This window comes from Rattus norvegicus, chromosome 4 (assembly GCF_036323735.1).
Source record: "Rattus norvegicus strain BN/NHsdMcwi chromosome 4, GRCr8, whole genome shotgun sequence".
NCBI lineage: Eukaryota > Metazoa > Chordata > Mammalia > Rodentia > Muridae > Rattus > Rattus norvegicus.
In genome coordinates, this window is record NC_086022.1 from 159,305,461 (window position 1) to 159,325,284 (window position 19,824).

The 19,824-nt window shown below is 50.0% G+C and overlaps 2 protein-coding genes across 6 annotated transcripts; one reads left to right on the top strand and one right to left on the bottom strand.

The window, feature by feature from the left end:
- Window positions 1-466: 466 nt before the first annotated feature.
- Window positions 467-15,885, bottom strand: Usp5 (ubiquitin specific peptidase 5). 3 transcript variants are annotated; one of them, XM_063285907.1, is made up of 20 exons: window positions 15,768-15,885; window positions 12,552-12,677; window positions 11,074-11,140; window positions 10,815-10,948; window positions 10,531-10,676; window positions 10,094-10,278; window positions 9,320-9,414; window positions 8,194-8,387; window positions 7,610-7,681; window positions 7,230-7,317; window positions 6,996-7,121; window positions 6,143-6,296; window positions 5,700-5,874; window positions 5,081-5,169; window positions 4,021-4,212; window positions 3,415-3,558; window positions 3,191-3,336; window positions 2,860-3,013; window positions 2,520-2,604; window positions 467-1,108 (listed from the first exon to the last, which is right to left on the bottom strand). In XM_063285907.1, the coding sequence occupies exons 2-20, from the start codon at window positions 12,648-12,650 to the stop codon at window positions 1,015-1,017; spliced, it is 2,439 nt and encodes an 812-aa protein (XP_063141977.1). In that variant the 5' UTR covers window positions 12,651-12,677; window positions 15,768-15,885; the 3' UTR covers window positions 467-1,014. The 3 variants fall into 3 exon arrangements, with proteins under 3 accessions (XP_063141977.1, NP_001381298.1, NP_001100089.1); NM_001394369.1 differs by lacking the exon at window positions 15,768-15,885 and adding an exon at window positions 15,340-15,496 and having other exon boundaries at window positions 478-1,108; window positions 4,090-4,212; NM_001106619.3 differs by lacking the exon at window positions 15,768-15,885 and adding an exon at window positions 15,340-15,496 and having other exon boundaries at window positions 478-1,108.
- On the top strand, window positions 15,743-19,612 carry Cdca3 (cell division cycle associated 3). Of its 3 annotated transcripts, none has more exons than NM_001007648.1 (6): window positions 15,743-16,238; window positions 16,565-16,712; window positions 17,255-17,381; window positions 18,032-18,346; window positions 18,472-18,575; window positions 19,026-19,331. In NM_001007648.1, exons 2-6 carry the CDS (start codon window positions 16,593-16,595, stop codon window positions 19,179-19,181), a joined length of 822 nt encoding a protein of 273 aa, NP_001007649.1. In that variant the 5' UTR covers window positions 15,743-16,238; window positions 16,565-16,592; the 3' UTR covers window positions 19,182-19,331. The 3 variants fall into 3 exon arrangements, with proteins under 3 accessions (NP_001007649.1, XP_006237404.1, XP_006237403.1); XM_006237341.4 differs by having other exon boundaries at window positions 16,233-16,329; window positions 19,026-19,612; XM_006237342.5 differs by lacking the exon at window positions 16,565-16,712 and having other exon boundaries at window positions 16,102-16,238; window positions 19,026-19,612.
- The last annotated feature ends 212 nt before the right edge of the window (window positions 19,613-19,824 follow it).

Genomic DNA, 19,824 nt, shown 5'->3' on the forward strand with positions numbered 1-19,824 from the left:
CATTCTCTCACAGCACAGAACAAAGCCATTTGAGGAGCCCTTCCGGCAATCACAAAGAAGGGGCCCAAGTGTTTCACAAACGTGGCTGGTGATTATGGGGTCCTTGCAGCTCTTGTCAAGCCTTGGCCAAATGGAGCCGAGTGGTATACTAGTGTGTGGGGGAGGGGAGTGAGGCTGCGGCCCGTATATCCAGCTGGTAACAGTAGGGACTGCCCACCCCTGCTCTAGGTCCTCCACTTGCCCAGAAACAATGGGGCTAGATCAAGTGCATGGTCGGGGGTGGGGGCACTCTTCTGGATTTTCACTTTATTTCCCATCCCCCAACTCAGTTTTCTGAGCATTTCTAGAACTAGAGACAAGGGAATTGCCTGGCAGGGCAAAGGACCCCAGTTGGGCCTCTCCGAACCCGCCCCTTCCAGAGATCCTCCCCAAAACAAGTAAGTCTCCCCCAAAAAACTGAAAAGCAGTCAGTCATCGTACTTTATTCACATCATGTATTTTGGCATTTTTCCAGAGGACCGTAAAGACAGAAGGGAGGCTGAGGCAGAAGGGCAAAGGGTGTGGGGGAGAGTCCTATTTCCCTCATAGCCTCCTTTGCCTCACCACAAGGGAGCAAACACATAAGGGGAGGGGAGGCACAGTCGCTCCCTCCCCTGGAGAGATGCATAAAGCCACATCCACGCACACACAGGTAAGACCCCTCCCCATGGCAGGGGTTGGGCCATCACAGAGAAGCAGAGCACTGTGGATTCAAGGGGCAGGGAAGGAAGCAACAAGGTCCCATTGTGGACAGGCAGTTGGCCCCTTCCTGTCCCATCCCTGCTCTGTCCCCAAGTCTAATGACCACCCCTCCTCTTTGGCCATTCTCCTATGGCCTCCAGCCCTCTCCTGCTGCTGGGGACAAAAAGAAAAAGGGTACAGAGCAGGGGGATGAAGTCCGTCCCTCAGCCCGTCCATCCCTCATGCCAGATGGTCTGCCCCCTGCCTGAAGTGGTGAGGGTTGAGGGCAGGCTCTTAGCTGACCACTCTCTGGTAGAAGTAGATGTAGCCCAGGTCCTTGGGTGGCTTTTCCGAGGCACACACTTTCTGGTCATTGTAGATCACCCATCTGGGAAATGAGGAAAGGGCAGAGAAGGATGAACAGAGTGGGCCTCCACATTGCGTCACACCCATCTCAGTCGTGGCCTTTGGGGAGCTCCTGGGAAGGATCCCGACTTTGATCCTATGCCTACATCCCCAATCCACCATCCAGCTAGCAGTCTAACTGGAGCTTCCAAATCTCATTTCCCCATCTGATGTACTCAGATGCTCATTTAGAGACTGGCTGTCCTGGAACCCTATGTAATCCAGGCTGGCCACACACTCAGAGATCTGGTTACTTCTGCCTGCCCAACGTGGGGATTACATGTGTGTATGACTTCCTCCAGCCAGGTTATATTTGTTTTATTTTTATTTTTTATTTTTTTTCCGGAGCTGGGAACTGAACCCAGGGCCTTGTGCTTCCTAGGCAAGCGCTCTACCACTGAGCTAAATCCCCAACCCCCTATTTTTTGTTTTTGAGGACAGGGTTTCTCTGTGTAGTCCTGGCTCCTTCTGTAGACCCAGCTAACCTCAAGCCCGTATATCCACCCGCCACTGCTTCCCCCATGCCGGGATTAAAGTTGTGTGCCACCATGTCCAGCATGTATTTTCAAAATTTTTAATTATTTTGCACTAATAACCACTTGAACCACGGTGTGTGCAGAGATCACAGGGAAGTTTTCTGGTTCTGGGAATCCAACTCAGGCTGTCAGGACTGGCAGCAGGTGCCTTGCCTCACTGGAGTCTTGTCAGTCTAGACTGCATTTTACACTCACTCATCTTCCACTCATTCCTGTGAAGCCGGGGCAGCCGGAGAGACCACTATCTTCTATCCTTATTTTAAACAGGATTTGTTTTTAAAGTGTGTGTGTATGTGTACACACACGCAGATCCATAGGTTCCCATAAAGGCCAGAAGGTGCCAGACCCCTGAAGTAGTTATGGATGGTCGTCAGCCTTCACATGGGTGCTGGAAACGGAACCTAGGTCTTCTGCAAAGAGTGGCAAGTATTCTCAGCCAATAAATATCTCTATAGCCCAGCCCAGTCCCTTTGGAGTCAGGGTTTCACAGAGCATGGGATCACTTAAACTCATTCCCCATGTAGCCAAAGATGAGCTTCGACTGCTGGCTCCCTGGTCTTTACTGAAGCCCTAGAACAGTCACTGACCGCCGTTTCATTGGGTAATTAGTCTTTGCCTGATTATTTAACTTCACTGCTGCCACAGGCAATCCATAAATGAGTGGACGACTGTGGACAGTAACACTTGGTCTACAGAAGCAGACAGATTTGGCCCTGGGATGCAGGTGGTCTGTCCCTGTGAGGAGACTTTTTTTAAATCTGACTTCTCCCACGAACATTGCAGGGGCTTCCAGGTTGCCCTCCCAATTCCCAGCAGCTCCGCTTCACTTACGGAGCACACGGCTAGCCCCGCCCTTACCTGCCTTCCTTCTTGATATGGCAGACATAGTGACCACACATAGTAGACGTGCCCATGTGACTAATGAAGGCAAAGAGCTGATACTCTGGAGAAGAAGAGAGAGACAACGCAGGGGAGAAAACAGACTCCTGGGTGACCAACCGTATTTAACAGCTCAAACTCAAAACTAGAGTTTCGGGGAACGTGAGCAAAGGGTACCTCGGCTCCTTGAATTCCACCCTCCTAAGACCCATCAGAGAGACAGAGTTCCTGAGCCCTCAGACTGAGAAACACACAGCACTAGAACAAGGGGCTGACAGGAGACAGCCCCAGCTCTACCATGAGTCTTGGTGACACTCACTTCCAGGACCATCCCGGACTTTAGGTCCCACTGGTACAGACTCAGAGATGGAGTCAGCAGCTGAGCGTCCCTCTGAGATGTCCATAGCAGCTTCTGCATCTAGGTCATCAATGTGACTGAAGATCCAGTCTACAGCCCGCTCTAAGCTATTGTTCTTGGAGAGGAGGGAAGTGTTACTTTTCCTCAGGAGTCAGTCAGGCACGCAAACATCAAGAGCTGCCAGCTTCAACCACACTGTACTGGGTTTGGTACGTTAACCAAAAGGCGTTCATGTAACCTTACTCCCACCCTGTCCCACTTGTGGCTCCAGGTCCCATGGGGCAGCACATACCGTGGCCCGTAGAGCTTTCAGGGCCTGGTCCCGTGAGAAGCCCATGGAGACAATGGTGGCCACACAGTCCTCTGGTGGGGGATCGGCTGCTGCACTTGTGGAGCCAGGCCCACTGGACCCAGGCAGGATGAGGGGATTGGCAAAATCTGGGGATGAGGAAGGGATGAGTGTTTGGGGATGTGTAGAGGTCCCGCCCCACCCTGCTCCCCCCTGCCTGTGCCTACCTGGGTCATCCATGTGTGACATGACCCAGTTCATGGCTGCTTCAGCACCACTGTTCCCTGTATAGTACACGGCTTTCCGGCAGGCGTCCATAGGGAAGCCCATCTCCACCAACTGTATGACGACGGACTCGTCCAGCATGGGCGCTGTGGTAGAATTGGAGCGATGACTTCCTGCTACTGTTTCCATTGGTTTCTTCACCTCCTCCAACCCCATGCCAAGCCTCTAGCCTTCTCCCAATCACCCCGCATGTGCTTTTCTCTTTCCTAGACAAGCATTTCATACCACAACTAAAATAGCCACAAGCAAACTATGAGCCTGGTATCCCAAAGTTGATCAGTTTTCTGCCATTTGTGGAGCTCATTCCCCTTCCCCCGCCCCACCCAAACCAAGGAAGTAACAAAGATACAGAGGCCATTAGCCCATGCTACCGACATCCACATTAAGAATGCAGATGGGAGTGTTTCAGCCCGTCTTCACATCCAACAAGGGTACACAGGGAGTTTGGAAGGGAGGACAGGAGAAACAAAGGAAGGGAAGGAAGGAATACAGAGAAGCCCTCCCCCATCAGCAAGGGAGAGAGACAGGCAGGAAGAAGAATCACTAACATGTTGGAGAGGAGAAGTGAGGGGAGCAGAAGGAGTCTTCGTCTTCGTTGCCATAGAAACCAAGGCTACCTTTGGGCTCATCCGGAGTGACCAGGGGTGGGGCAATGTCAGGCAGCTCCTCCTCTCCGGGCTGTAGCCCTGTGCCCCTCAGCTGGGAAATATCTAGCTCCTCTGGCATCTCAATGGACACATCTGCAATTGGAACGGTGAAAAGGTCACTTCGGCAGCTTCCTGATGCTAACCTGCAAAAGCACAGTAGACTGTCAAGCTCCTGTGGCATGCTTTAGATCTGCTCTGAATAGTTCCAACCATGGGAAACCTGCGAAAGGGCAGGAGTCAGAGGACCTATTATCTACCACGAGTGATAGACAGGCAAGGGGCCTCTACGGTCAGAGTGCCTTATACTTCTGAAGGGCTCAGTTTCCTCCTTGACAAAACCAAGACAAATCAAGAGTGCCAGGTTAGAGCCAGGGGCCTGTAAGACCTGCTTCAAGATTAACCCAATTAAAAGCACTGTCATCAACTAGAAAAACTGTAACAATACAATCAGTCATGACTATCAAGATAGTTTTAGCCAGGTATCGTGGCACATGCCTTCAATCCCAGCACTTGAGAGGCAGAGGCAAGCAAATCTCTGTATGAGGCCAACCCGATTTACACTGCAACTTCCAGGCCAGCCAGGGCTACACAGTGAGACTCTGTCTCAAAAACAAGGAAAAACTCAAAGAAGTTTTAATCAGTATCTTTTCAAACTAGATACATTTTGAAACATATACAAAATGCTTCCCTTTTCAGAGAAAAATCTGAGGAACACTAGTTGATACATGTTAAAACTATCTTTTACTAAGACTTCTTTTTTTTTTTTTTTTTAAAGATTTATATGAGTACCCTGTCCAGGGGCATTGGATCCCCATTACCAATGGTTGTGAGCCACCATGTGGGTGCTGGGAATTGAACTCAGGACCTCTGTAAGAGCCGTCAGTGCTCTTAACTGCTAAGCCATCTCTCCAGCCCCTTTCTAGGACTTTCTATATCACCACCCTCATCCCGAACAGCATACCCAGCTTCTTGGGCACCCAGTCTAAGCCAAAGGTGAACTTCTTGATCTGGATGACCAGGTAGTCAGGGAAGGAGGCAAACCGTGTAGTCCTGGAGAGAGAAAATGTGCTGGCACCCCAGAGCTCTCCTTTCTCTACACTGGTCTTGGTGTCTCTTAGATACTCCCTTCTCCTCTTGCCTGGGTAGAGATCAGGGGGTACAACAAGGAGCTGCAGAAGCAAAGATTTGATTGGCCGGAGCAGCATTGTGCTGAGGACTTGCTCCCTAAAACTGAAGCACCTCTTTAGGTCTCAAAACCATGCCAGAGGCCTGCTGTTTTCTAGAAGCCAGATTTGCCTTCAGGTGACACTAAGTGCCTGGGCTAGAGCATGACGTAGAGGCTGGCCATACTGGAAAAAAAAGCTTGTACTATAAGAGTGTTGGGAGAGGATAAGGTAAGAGATGGAATCATCTCCCATCTGCCCCACCACAGCCTCCTGGTACCCTCGGGGACAAACCCAGCCCAGGGCTTGATAATCTTGAGATCTCTACCAAAAGGATGAGCAAACAGTCAAGAGGCAGAATGTCTTTGGTGATTACCCCACCAAGACGGCAGCTGAAACCCAGGCCAAAGGACATACTTGACAGCAACCGACTTCGCCTGTAGAGCTGTACTCCAGAAGTCATCCACCTGCTCGGGGGCCCCATAGGCTTCCAGGCAGGAGCTGAAGGGCACCTGGGCCCGAACCAGCTCTGGCAGTGCTACTTTCTCCTCTTCTGCTTGCCGCTTCTTCTCTTCATACTCTAGAAGCTCCTCTGGAAAAAAACAGGCGGTGTAGTCTTAGGGGACGTCCCTTGTTCTCTGTTCAACTTTGCCGGCTGGCCTTGCGCCCTAAGCTATTCCCATTTCCCTACCCCTCCAACCCCCGCAAAGACCACGTGACATGTGTGTCTCGTGTACCTTGCCTCCTGTCCCAGTGCTAACAAGCTACAGGAGGGATTAACTCCAGCCCCACTGTGGTCCGGCTTCAGATCTGGGCTTCCACTCACACCAAGGCCTTGTTGAGCGAGCAGAGCGAGCTACCTTTGTTAAGGGCTGCATCCATGGGCACAGGCAACTGCATGATGTAGTCAACTCGCTGAGTGTACTTAACCTTCTCTGTGGCCAGGCACTTGATCTTCTCTTCCACCAAGAAGCGGAACACTTCATTTGGATTTTCAGAACTCCGGCAATTCCTCTATGGGAAACAGGCAGGATAGGAAGGTCTGGGCAGCCAGGGAACGAATTGAGGCTCAAAAGTTTTTATTAGGGAATCAGCAGGGGATGGCAGTGGATTGGGAGATGCCACTCAGGAAGACAGGGATGCAAGACCAAGTAGAAACCTTCCCTAATTAACCACCCTCAGACCTCACTTCTGGCCACTGTATCTTTTTCTTTCTTTTTCCTAAATTTTATTTACTTAAAGTATGAGTGCTCTGCTGCATATGCACATGCATCCATCTGCCAGAAGAGGGCATCAGATCCTATTACAGATGGTTGTGAGCCACCATGAGGTTCCTGGGACCTCTGGAAGAATAGCCAGTGCTCTTAACTGCGGACCCGTCTCTCCAGCCCCTACCTGTATCTTTCTACAGAAGTGCTAAGTACTCTCCTGTTGGGATGAACCCAGAGACTCATGCTTGCTGGCCAAGTGCTCTACCTCTGTGCCCTACCTCTCAGCCCTCTTAATGTTTCTGCTGTTATAACCTTAATTGGGTTTCCTACAAGTAGGAATCACAGGTAAAGATTATCCCTTGTCTTGATTATTTCCTTTGAGTGCAACTACTGTGCACACAACAGGCTGAGTGAAAATACACTAAATTACAGGGCTGAGTGTGGGGAGAAGGAACAAGTGGGTGCAAACAGGAGTGGCTTCCTGACACTGCCCCGTCCTTACCTCCACCATGTTGATAAGATGTAGGAAGAATTCCTGAGCATCCTGCTGCCGGTTAGTGGAGAACTCAGGGTGGCCCTTGCCAATAAGGGCCTTGAACATCCGAGGGGCAATGCCATCTTGAACTTCCTAGGCAGAGCCAGGGCAGAGATTCAGTAGGCACCATTCAGATACCTCCTAGATCTTAGTTTCTCTGTATAATTCTACAGTCTGAAAAGGATAGAGCCCTAGACTCACCTTTTGTTCTGGTACCTGCTCCCCATCACCTGACTCCAGTGCTGGCTTAGAATATTCTCCAGAGAGAAGGCCGTGCCCCAGCTTCGCCCTGTGGTAATACCCAAGAAAACTGTTTAGCTAGTCAACTGATGATTCTGGAAGCTACATGCATCTTTTTCTCTTTCTTTCAATCTTGCTCATGACCCAACTTAGACAACTCTTAAAAATCTGTGTGTGGCTTTGTAGAGATGGAAACACTTTAGGCTGTACAGGAAGTCAGCATAAGAGGCAGTCCGCAGCTTCTAACTGTTCAGGGTCTCTACTCATGCCCGCCTGAGGAGATCAGGGTATAGAAGGGTAGAAAGCTGTGAGGCTCTCAACAGCCTTTGTGGACTACGTACACCTGGGTGCTGAAGTCTTGGGTAGGGTCCGTTGGGGCATTCTGGAAGATCTTCTCCAATTTATCCACATACCTAAGAGGCAAAAGAAGAGTAGCAGGAGAACAGAAGGATAAACCATCTACCAACCACATGAGCACACTTCCCCTAGAGCGCACATCTCTGTAGCCACCTGTCTACCTCCCTTCTCAACTGAAGACAGCATGCGGTGTGCCCAGCCAGAGGCAAGAACACGGGAAGGCAGACCAGGGTCAGAACCAACACAACTCATCCTCTTCTGCTCTTCTTGGCTCTATTACAGGGAAGGGTGTGCTAGGGCAGCTCTAGAACACGCTTCCTTCCTAGCGCGCCTGCCGTGGAAGAACAGTGCTATTCTAAGAATGAGAGCAGGCACAGACACCGAGGACAGCATACAAAGACTGCCAATCAAAAGAGGAGCCACGATGTTAAAAAGTATTTGGGCTCAGCCAACTAACAATTCTCAGCCCTCTCCTCCATTCTCATGGCAAAAGTATGCTAAACTAAACCCTACTTGGGTTGCACAGGTACACCGCACAGGTCAGTAGGAAAGACAAGGGACCACTCACTTCCTCTGAAAGTCAGGGATGCTGAAGAGCACCTGGACCACGGAGTTGAGGTAGCAGCTGTTACCCAGGTTCCGGATGCCTGTGTACCCAGGCCCGAAGAGAGGCTTGAGTGGCACGCCTGACTCCTGGATCAGCTCCCACTCACCAATCCGCTGGTTCATGTCTATCTCCAGCTCAGTCATTGTTTTGTCCGTCTGCAGGAAAGGGGGACTTAAGACTGGGCAAGAGGCTAAATCCTGAAGTTTCCCAGAGCCTAGGGCAAGACCAGATATAGCCCGCCCAGGATTTATGGAATTAGGGGTCTGGGCATATTAAATATCATGTAGTCTCTAAGCTCTGAACTGGGAGTCATCCTAATCCAAGACTCTGCTTGAATTAGGAGGCAAATGACCAAGCTCCTCCTACCCAGAATGTCCTTTCCCACGTTGAAGTCATTCTACTCACCTTTAGATTATTACTGAAGAACACTCATCAGAGAAGCATCCCTGGTCCCCTAGGCAGGCCAGGGCCTCTGCCGTACACTACGGTAGTCCCATACTTTCATCCTCTCTCGTACTACTTGTCAGTAGTTTACAAATAAGTCATTTATTTGGGAACATGACTAGGACCTGCCATATCCTACACTAAGCCTATGAAAGCCAGAACTGTACCTATCTTTTTTTTTTCTCCTGAGACAGGGTTTCTCTGTGTAGCCCTGGCTGTCCTGGAACTCTCTCTGTAGACCAAGCTGGTCTTGAGGGTAGATTTTCTTTTTTTTTTTTTTTTTCCAGAGCTGGGGACCGAACCCAGGGCCTTGTGCTTGCTAGGCAAGTGCTCTACCACTGAGCTAAATCCCCAACCCCCAAGCTGGTCTTGAACTTAAAGATCCTCCTGCTTCTGCCTCCCAAGTGCTAGGATTAAAGGTGTGCACAACACTGCCCGGATGACCATGCCTATTTTATTTACATGGTGATCGGCATAGAGCCAATATCTGGTAGTATTCACTGAATGACTAAATGACTATAGCAATCTCTTAAAGAGAAATTCATATACCTTGGGGCCTGGGTTACCTCAGCTTCAGGCCCAGAACAGCCGCAGAGGCAGGAATGAGAACCTGAAGCTAGTGTGGGGCGGGGTCCTCCCTCACCTTCTGCATCTTCAGCATGTCGATGCCAAAGTGAGACAGGTGCTCTGCCAGGCTAGGGTCCAGGACCATGTCATCCTCGTCGTAAGAGTACACATCTAGAGGAAAAGGCAGACAGTGTGGCAGGGACAGATAGCTTGGTGCTGGCCTATCTATGAGCTCTACCTCCTGCCCAGAGGACAGAGAGACGGCCAGCAGGATCAGCCTCCTGGCTCACTTGAACTAATTGTCAGAGGAAACAGGGTTTAACAGGATAAGGAATTGTGAGTTTCTTTTTTTTTTTTTTTGGTTCTTTTTTTCGGAGCTGGGGACCGAACCCAGGGCCTTGCGCTTCCTAGGTAAGCGCTCTACCACTGAGCTAAATCCCCAGCCCCGTGAGTTTCTTTTTTAACACATGTATGTGTTGGTGTATATGCAGGGGTGCATTCTCTTCCTCTTGGTTTCTGGTGATAGGTCTCCCATAGTCCAGGCTGACTTCAAATTCGTTATATAGTTGAAGAAAACCTTCACCTTTCGATCCCCCTGCCTCCACTCCTAAGTTCTGGGATAGCAGATGTGCACTAGTGCAATCGCACACACACACGCAGTTCAATTCTGGTTCTGACTGTACCCTGCACCATTAGCTAGGCAGCAGGATAGGTCTGGAAAGACAGTCGCAGCACATGATGATGGCTGGGATCTGTGAAAGGCTTTCGTTATATCGGGAACGCATCTAGGTTATTTGTGTCCTATGAAATGGGTAACTGGAACACAGTAATGGGGAGGGCAGGAGAGTACCAGCTCCATCGGGTGTGATGGTGCCCAGCTTAACAGCTAAGGGGTAGCCAGTCTCCCTGTAGTGCTCCACAGCATGGTTGTTGCCCCCGCTGCCATCAAAGTAGCGCCGGCCGCACAGGATGGAGCCATCTGTCAGGTTGAGCCACAGGTTCTCTCTCATGTCACACTTGGAGCACCTCCAGCCACTAGCCCAGGGAGAAGAAGATTAGCTCAATTGTGGGTGGGGTCTACGGGAGTGGCAACGAGAGGGGAGTCTCCAGGCCCCTGTCAGTCCAACAGCCCATCTTCTCTCTTCTGCATCCCTGTACTGTTCATCGCCCCCATATCTTCCTTCTGGGCTTGCTCCCTACCCCCTCTCTTACCAGCTCCCAGACAGAGATGGCCTCTGTACCCCCCTTCAGTGATGGTGCCCCATGACAAGAGGAGCCAGGTCTCACCAGGGAGGGATCCGAGCGGGGTTGTCCAACTGCTTGAGGTTGAAGGCATGCTTAGACACCTGACGGACTTCCCCATCCCAAGCCTGTACCTCCTGCTTCCGAGAGGCTGAATCAGCCGAAAGTAGGGCTTCCACTGCACTGGTCACCTACAAGAACTGAAAAGTCAGCCAGGACCCCGCCTCTGCCCCACTCACCCTGTCACCCGTGGTCTCCTGTTTTGTTAGTACTGTCACAGCAGCCCCTCCTGCCCTACAATCTCTAGAAGGGTGGTAAGATATGCATACCCGATCTCTGACAATGTCGGGAAGCCCCCCCAACCCATCCCGAGCGATCTCCAGGTAATCTGGCAAAATGACAATCTTCACGTCCTCATCATATTCAAACTTGTCCTCGGTGAGGTCAAACCCACCTTCAACACCTGGGTAGGGCAGAGAATACGGAAGAAAGTAGGGCAGCTACCATTTGTCATCGTCTCTCCAGTTTGTCCCCCCGGACTTCTGAGGCCACTGATCAGGCTCAGGGCTGTCCCGGCAGATAGCTCACCAATGGCCAGCCGGGTGGGCTTCTTCCGGGGTGGGTCTCCAGTGCCTGCGCTGGAGTCCTCTTCTTTCTGAAATGAAAAGAGGTTCAGAGGGCCGGGCATGATGGCACACGACTTTGTCCTAGCATTTGGGAGACAGAAGCAGGAGCTCTAAGAGTTCCAGGCTACTCAGTAAAGGGTCAGGACCAGCACTAAGCCTCAGGGACAGAAGGAAAAAGGGAGGTGAGGAGAAAAGATGGTGAACTGCACAACGCAAGGAGGCTGATCAACAGATTTCAGTGACACAAATGAGAGTGTGACAGGAAAGCAAAGGACAATACAGAGTTAGAGGGCTGCTGGCTAGTTTTATGTCAACTTAACACAGCTAGCATTAGCAGGAAGGAGGGAGCCTCAGCTGAGAAAATAACTCCATAAGTTCCAGCTGTAGCAAGCCTGTAGGGCAGCAGTTCTCAGCCTGTGTTTTGTATCCCCACAGGGATCACCTATCGGATATTTGCATTACAATTCATATCAGTAGCAAAATTATAGTTATCAAGTAGTAACAAAAATAATTTTATGGGGGCTGGAGAGATGGCTCAGCGGTTAAGAGCACTGACTGCTCTTCTGGAGGCTCTGAGTTCAAATCCCAGCAACCACATGGTGGCCCACAACCATCTGTAATGGGATCTGATGCCCTCTTCTGGTGTGTCTGAAGACAGCTACAGTGTACTTATATATAATAAGTAAATAAATCTTTAAAAAGTAATAATTTTATGGTTGGGGGTTGTGATGATTTGCATATGCTTGGCCCAGGGTGTGGTACTACTAGAAGGTGTGGTCTTGTTGGAGGAAGTGTCACTGTGGGGGTGGGCTTGGAGACCCTCCTCCTAGCTGCCTGAGGCTGAAGATGTAGAACTCAGCTCCTCCTGCACCATGCCTGCCTGGATGCTGCCATGCTCCTGCCTTGATGATAATGGACTGAACCTCTGAACCTGTAAGCGAGCCCCAATTAAATGTTGTCCTTTATAAAACTTACATTAGCCCTGGTGTCTGTTCACAGCAATAAGACCCTAACTAAGACAGGGGTCATCACTACATGAGAATTGTTGTGGTCACATCATTAGAATCACGGCTGTAGGGCATTTTCTTAATGCCTGGTGTGGAAGGGCCCAGCCTAATGTGAGTGCCATCCCTAGGCTGGTAGTCCTAGGTTCTGTAAGGTTGAGCCAGCCAGTAAGCAGAACCCCCTCCATGGCCTCTGCTTCAGCTCTTGCCTCCAGGTTCCTGCCCTCCTTGAGTTCCTGTCCTAACTTCCTTCAATGATGGATTATGGTGTAGAAGTGTAAACCAAATACAGTGTCAGCCCATTCTCCCAACTTGTTTTTGGTCATGGTGTTTCACCATAGCAATAACCCTAACTAAGAAGAACCCTAACTCAAAACAGACACCTAGTGGAATGAGTCTGGGTGTTCCCAGCCCACACCCTAGCCACTATGCCTACCGGTCGCCGGGTCCTCCGAAGGTGCAGGTAGACACGCTGGCCTGTCTTGTTGAAATGTCTCTCCACATACTGTTTCCCAAATCCCAGGAATGTGTTCATGCAGATATAAAGGCCACCCTCAGATTCCTGCAGAGCACAAGCAAAGTGGGGAACACAAGAAGGATGAGCTTGTACATGTGGGGAAACCAAGGATCAAGAGTCAGAAAGCATTTGTTTCCTAACACTGGCAGCTCTTAGCAACTTACGTAGCTTTCGGGGACACGGAATTATATGGCTGAAGGTCTTCTCTATCCAGAATTTGAAACAGCCACCAAGCTCAGGAAGCAGCTGAGCAACACCCCTCACATACCCATTCTGAGTGGAGGTTGACATCCTTCCCCTCTTCATTGGCTCAGGAGAGCCAGAAAGGAAAGGTGTACCCACTATCAGCTATTACATTTAAAAGAGGTGGGAGAGAAAAGACCCACACTTGCAAACGGTTGCCAGCCAGACAAACCCTACCTAATGTCTGTAACTCAGAAAACCTCCTAGATCACAGGGGCAGAGATGGCAACAAGCAGGACAGTGGCCACACCTCTCCTTTGTCACACTCTCTACCAGAGGAAAACCCTGGCTTTAGGGGAAAATACCTTGTTTGGGGCTCTCAGCTAAACCTGAAGCTAGTTTAGGCCATGGAGTCCATCATTTTACAGCCACAAGCCACCGCCTGCCTGATCCCTCTCCCCTATAAGAGCCCCACTCAAATCAACCTGCAATCGCAAAGCTATCCCTTTTTATTTACTTTCATTTGTTTACTTTTGAGACAGGATCTTCTCCTGTAACTTGGGCTGGCCTGGAACTCACTATGTAGCCCAGGATGACCTAAACTTTTGTTCTGTTTCAGCCTCCGTGGCCTGGCTGGGATCACAGGTTTGTTGCCACCACACCCCTTTGAGATATCCTTTATGAACAATCTTGCAACTTGTTGAGAGAGCCAACAACATAAAATTCAAGAACAACAGAGAAGATTAGTACCCATCCTGAATCAGGCTGAGGAGGGAAGGACAGGCTCCTGTAAAACTAAACCAGTCTTCCTGTGCGTTTTTTAAGTGTGGGTGCTGTTGTAAGAGTGCTAGAGAAAGCGAGAGAGGGAGCTGGAGAAGAATCTTATCTCAGATCCAAGGCTTTGAGCAATAGGCATCCTCTTCCTGGAATGTAAGTCTTAGAGGCCTTGAAATTTTCTCCACTGTGATAGCAACAACAGACAGTATCTAAGGCAGTTAGTGGACCAGTAAATTGCACTACATCACTCCCTAGACTAGTGTAGACTGCAGTGTTCATTAATAACGCATTTCTCGCAACAAAGCTTAGTTACACTCTCTTTTTTCCATAAAAAGAATCAGAAGATGATCTGACGAGCTTCAGTTTGTTACTACATCAAGTAGGCTCAGAATGAAAAAGGAAAGGCGTTGGAAAAAATTACAAAACAAATGAAACATTATTTTTCAGTCACATAGAGAACTAAGAAGAGTCAAGAACAAGTGTCTTGTCTTCCCTCCTGGGAAGAAGGTGGGTACACTCAAGTAACTCTTCAGATGAAAATAAAAGGTGCTAGCTTCAGAGCAGACAGAAAACCCTGACCAGCAATCCTCCTTTACTTCTACCACAGCCAACTTGAGAGAAGCAGAGCATTATTATCTGGGGCTTTGATCGAAGCCCAGCAAACCGAGCAAACCACAAATCACAGGACTGGTCCTGAAGTGGGCATCACATCATGCTGCTATACTCAGCACTGGAGATGCATTAATGAAGCCTTTCCAGTCTGACTTGCAGTTTTCAGGCCATGAGCTGGTCTGGCTGAACGCTCTGGGCAGGGCCCAACAACCGCTAGAGGGGAGGGGCGATAGGGGGCGGATCCCAACCAAACTGCAGCCCTTTCAGTTCGGGCCTGGAGGCTTGTCTCCAGCTGAAGATGACACAGGAAGGCAGAACAGCAGGAAGGGAGGCACAAGGTGGAGCCTGTAAAACGTGAAGCTCGGTGTGGGTGGAGGCTTTGTCTAACTAGACAAGAGTGGGAGCAAGATGAGAAAGGGGCCTTAGCATCCTCCAAAGAAACCCTTTCTAGGACTACTTGAAAGAGGGGTTGTCTCGGCAACCTGTGAAAAGGGATGGGTCGCGGCTATAGTTCACTTCAAAGGAAAAACGACTAGGGCTCTCCGCTGGGTGTTTTTCCTCCTCTTGACCAATGACCCACCTCCTCATTCCCTGTCCAAATTAACCACGAGTGGAGGCTATTTAACTCAATGTTTCATTAAATCGGACTTCTTTACACATTGGCATCCTCTTCCAGATTAGAAGCTTCAGGATACATACCTTCCCAACCTCAACCCTTGCCCAGAACAGTGGGGAGTCGCCCCTACTCCTCCCACATGAAACTACAAAACCCGGAGAGCCCTGCGCAACGTGCAAGGCCACCTCTAAGGATTTTTTTTTTCCGGGAGTCGCTTGGGGGATGTAGTTCGCCGATCGGATTCCAATTCGAGCTTAGAATGGTAACATGGGACATCGACAACTACAATGTCCATAATGCTTCACGAGACCAGGTATGGGCAAGGCGAGAGCCGTAGCTTCCGGGAGTAGTAGTCATACTACAGCTACAGATAATGAAAAGCAAAAGCAGAAAGATACGGAGAAAACTACAAGTCCCAGGGTGCATCGCAAGGAGGCGGTAGCCCAAGGTTTGCAGGCCTGGCCGAATGACCAGGGCGATGGAAGTCGTGGTCGCCGAGCGCGTGGGGAATGGGCTTACCGGGGTGTCGAAAGAGAAAGCACACTCGTCTTTGTGGACCCGGTCTCCCGCCTTGGGGACACGGATCGTCGGTAACACTGACAGCAGCGCCTCCTCACTCAGCTCCGCCATGACACCGGCAGCAGCTCCTCCTCACACGGCAGCTCCCACTGTACCTAGTACCCCCCCCACCGCAGCCGCGTCCAATGAGCGCGACTCACTATGCGCATGCGCTAAAGGCAAGACGCGCGAGATCGGCAGTTGGACTGAGCCTGCCTCCTGGCGCTCCGCCCTCTGCCCTGAATGCCAATAAAAAGCGCTGCCGGTACAACTGATGGTCGAAAGGACCAATCCTGTTCTTCCAGGGCAAGTGCTCCTGTGGAGGCGCCAGGGAGGAGGGCTCTGAGCTGCAGGTGCTGTGATTCAAGGACCCTAGAAGAATGCCTTACGTGTAGAGCAGAAACTGTCAGTTGTCTAAACTCATTGATTACTGAATCTTTTCCAAGGACTTGTCCAATCGGAAAGCAGAGAAGCACTTGTCTTCTTGGTATTTGAAAAGCAGTAGTAATGAGGCCGACTTTGAGAGATGTGTGATAACTCCGTCAACCAATAAGGATGGCTGTCTCGCTTTAGACAAACCACAGTAACTCCGCCTCCAGCTGGTTTTGTGCATTGTAGTAATTCATTCTATTTTGTTTAATAAAACAGAAAAGCTGAGTGGCACCCATCAAGTTGACCGCTGTCAGGCCCATACTAAACAAAAATCCCCAGCTCACCGAGACACCAACCGGAGGGCAAGCTAGTCCCCAGCCATTGGCCAAACGTCATGATAGACATCCTTCAGACCAATGGTTTTCTGCTCTGGAGAGCGCGTTTTCCACAACTGGCCTATGAGAGTTTGCTTCGGTTCAGCCAATAGGGTGAGGGCAGGGGGCGTGGCGGGAAGTTTGAAACTCAGGGCTTTGGGAGTTTGTTGAGCTGGTGTTTGCCCGGAGGTCGCGCTGGGGCCCGGTAAGTGATCTAAGTGGATTAGTGGTTAAATTCGAAGCTCCCGCAGACCTGAACGCTCCATTAAAAAGCTCCACTTATTATCCCCGCCGAGGTCTCTGGGCTAGCGACCTGGAGGTTCCTCTGCTGGAAACTGGGAAGATCGGGTGGGTCCGGGGTCAGAGGTTCGACACGGAAGCAGTAAGCTCCGAGACCCGAGTCTTTTCTGATGGACGTTCCTTCCTCTGCGTCTGCACAGCCGGGCCCCATCCCCAGCCCTAGTGGAGATGGGTTCTACCCAGAGCGTCTCAGGCACTCCAGCACGGCCTCTGCCACGCAACAAGCATGTGTCTCGGGTGGCAGACCCTCGTTCACCTAGTGCTGGCATCCAGCGCACTCCTATTCAGGTATACTGGGCTGGGGTGGGGAATGCAAGGAAGCTGTATGGATTCCTGGGCCTCTGCCTAGCTTATTTACATGAATCCTCATTCCCACTGCCACTGGAATCTTACTTTCTCCATCTCTCTCTCTCTCTTTTATTATTTTTTGAGGTTCTAATATGATCTCCTCATTTCTGCCTTTCTCTTCCTCCAAACCCTTCCATATATCCCTCCTTTCAAATTCATGAATTCGTGATCTCATTTTTCATTAGCTGACTTTATGCCCTTTTTTTTTTTTTTTTTTTTTTTTTTTTGAGAGACAGGGTCTCACTGTGTAGCCCTGTCACTATGTAGACCAGGCTGACCTCAAACTTGTAGAGATCCTCCTGTCTCGGTCTCCCAAGTACTGAGATAAAAGGCATGTGCCATTACCATGCCTGGCAACTTTGTGAATTCTTTAATCTGCATTAGGCAGGCTGCATGGGCAAACGCAGGTCTGGCCAGGAATAAGGGGAGAAGATAGATAAAGGTGAGGGCCCAGATTTAGTCTTAACCTATGGCATTGACAGGTGGAGAGCTCGCCACAGCCAAACCCACCTGCAGAACAGCTGAACAGTCTCAAACAGGCGCAAGACCCAGATCCCCGCTCTCCTACTCTTGGCATTGCTCGGACACCCATGAAGATCAGTGGTCCAGGTAAGTGACAGGCTCAGGGGATACCTGTGAAACTGACACCTATCCTAGGGAGCTATCACGACCATTTTTGTTTTCCTGGTTTGTTTGGTTTTTGTTGTTCTGGGGTTTGGACCAAAGGTCTTAAGCGTGCCAGGGGCTCTATCCTCCTGTATTGGACTTTTCTCACTTAAAAACATTTTCTTACATCGATTTTGTGGGGGGGAGGGGGAGGGCACACACCTGGCACAGTTCACATGTGAAGGTCAGGGAATGGGGAATCGGTTCTCTCCTTCTACCATGGAGCTTCTTGGGTTCCAACGCAGGCCATCAGGTTTGGCTCCTTCATCCACTAATCTGGTGTTTCTATCATTTCCTTCTTTCTTTTTTAAGTCAAGGTCTCCCACTGTAGCCCGGGCTGGCCTGGGACTGGAGGCAACCCTACTTTAGTACTGGGAGTGTTAGACTTGCACACATGTACCACCACGCAAGGCCCTAGCCTGGCTGGGACGCCACCCAGCGCTTATGTGGGTCCTCTCTGTATCGCTTCTTTCCAGCCTGCGTTCACTCTCCCCCCGGTTCCCCCCTTCCCCCTGACCAGGAGCCCCAGTGCTCCCTCCGCTCCTTTCCCTCCTTGGGAAGCTACATACAGCTTCTCTCCCATCTTCCCTCAGACTCTCAGTGTCCACTGGTGAAAGAGCTGAGCGAAGTGTTTGAGACCGAAGTGTCCGAGACAGAAGTGTCCGAATCGATTTCCTCTCCAGTGCTTGGTCTGCCCCAGGAAACCCCTTTATCTTCTGAACTGGACCTGCCTCCGGACCCGGATCCCCAGGTATCCCTTGAGGACCAGTTGCTGCCTTGGAGCCAGACTGAACTCAATTCCAAACAGGTGTTTGCCAAGGAGGAAGCAAAACAATCCACAGAAACCATGGTTTCTGGCCAGACCTCAGACAAGCCCTCCAGAGACCCAGAGACTCCCCAGTCCTCAGGTACAAAACTGAAGAGCAAGATGGAGGGAGAGCAGTTACAGTCAGATCCTGGGCTAATGGAGGAAGAGCAAACTGTAGGCCCTAAACTTTGAGCCCTTACTTTAACAAAACCTTTCTTACCACAGGTTCTAAGCGCAGTAGACGGAAGACAAACAACAAGGTTCTAGGGAGGTCCCCACTCACCATCCTGCAGGATGACAACTCCCCTGGGACCTTGACACTACGACAGGTAAAGGAAGAGGGCGTGAGAATTGTCACCAAGTATCATTATGGGCTGGAGAGATGGCTCAGCAGTTAAGAGCACTGGCTGCTCTTCCAGAGGACTGGGGTTCAATTCCCAGCACCCACATGGTGGCTCACAACCATCTCTAAGGGATCTGATGCCTTTTGTCTTGCAGGCATACATGCAAATAGAGCGTTCATATATATAAATCAATCTTTTTTTTTTTTTTTTTTTTAAAAAAAGTATCCCTCGGGGCTGGGGATTTAGCTCAGTGGTAGAGCGCTTACCTAGGAAGCGCAAGGCCCTGGGTTCAGTCCCCAGCTCCGAAAAAAAGAACCAAAAAAAAAAAAAAAAAAAAAGTATCCCTCATTAAAGTGGGAGGCTGGTTTTCCCAATCCTTGCCTCTCCCTGACAGACCCCCTCTGGCCTCTCAGCTCATATAAACGCCTTTTGCAGGGTAAGCGGCCTTCTGCCCTAAGTGAAAATGTTAAGGACCTAAAGGAAGGAGTCATTCTTGGAACTGGAAGGTTTCTGAAAGCTGGAGGTGGAGCATGGGAGCAAAACGAGGACCATGACAAGGAGAATCAGCATTTTGCTTTGATGGAGAGCTAGGTCTCTGCTGGATTCTTCCCCAAGAGCACCGAGGAAAGTCCTGTTTTCTGATTCCGCTCAGGCTACCAACTCTGGTATTTGGACACTATTCTTTTATGTTCGTGTCTTTCCTGTATATTAAAGTAGATGATTTTACGTGATGTTTTAAGACGTTAGAACAAAGCTGTGCTGAGTCTTCTGTGTATAGAATGTAGGATGGCATTCTGGGAGCCTATGAGACCTGGATAGGTATCTCTCCTGCCACTTCTGAACCTCCTTTATGTTGCTTAAGTTTTGATGTCCCCAAGGCTCTGCCCTTGGCCCTCCTCTCCTCTTCCCCTTTTGTCTGGGTTTAGCTATTGCTTACCTGCTTGTAATTTTCAGGTTCCTCTTTCCACATAAATGCTCAACGTTAGTTCCCCTAAAATAAAATTCGTGATCTTCCCCTAAAAGCTATTCTTCATTGCCTATTCCCTGTCCTTATGGATAAGGGAATATAGTCTACCCAGCTGCTCAGGCTGAGATTTCAGCTTTGGTCATCATATTGAATATGGCATGTCTGTGAGGTTGTCACTAGATCCTGGTGATTGTATATTTTTAATGTCTTCTCCTCCCCTGTCTTGCCTGAGTGTGTGTGTGTGTGTGTGTGTGTGTGTGTGTGTGT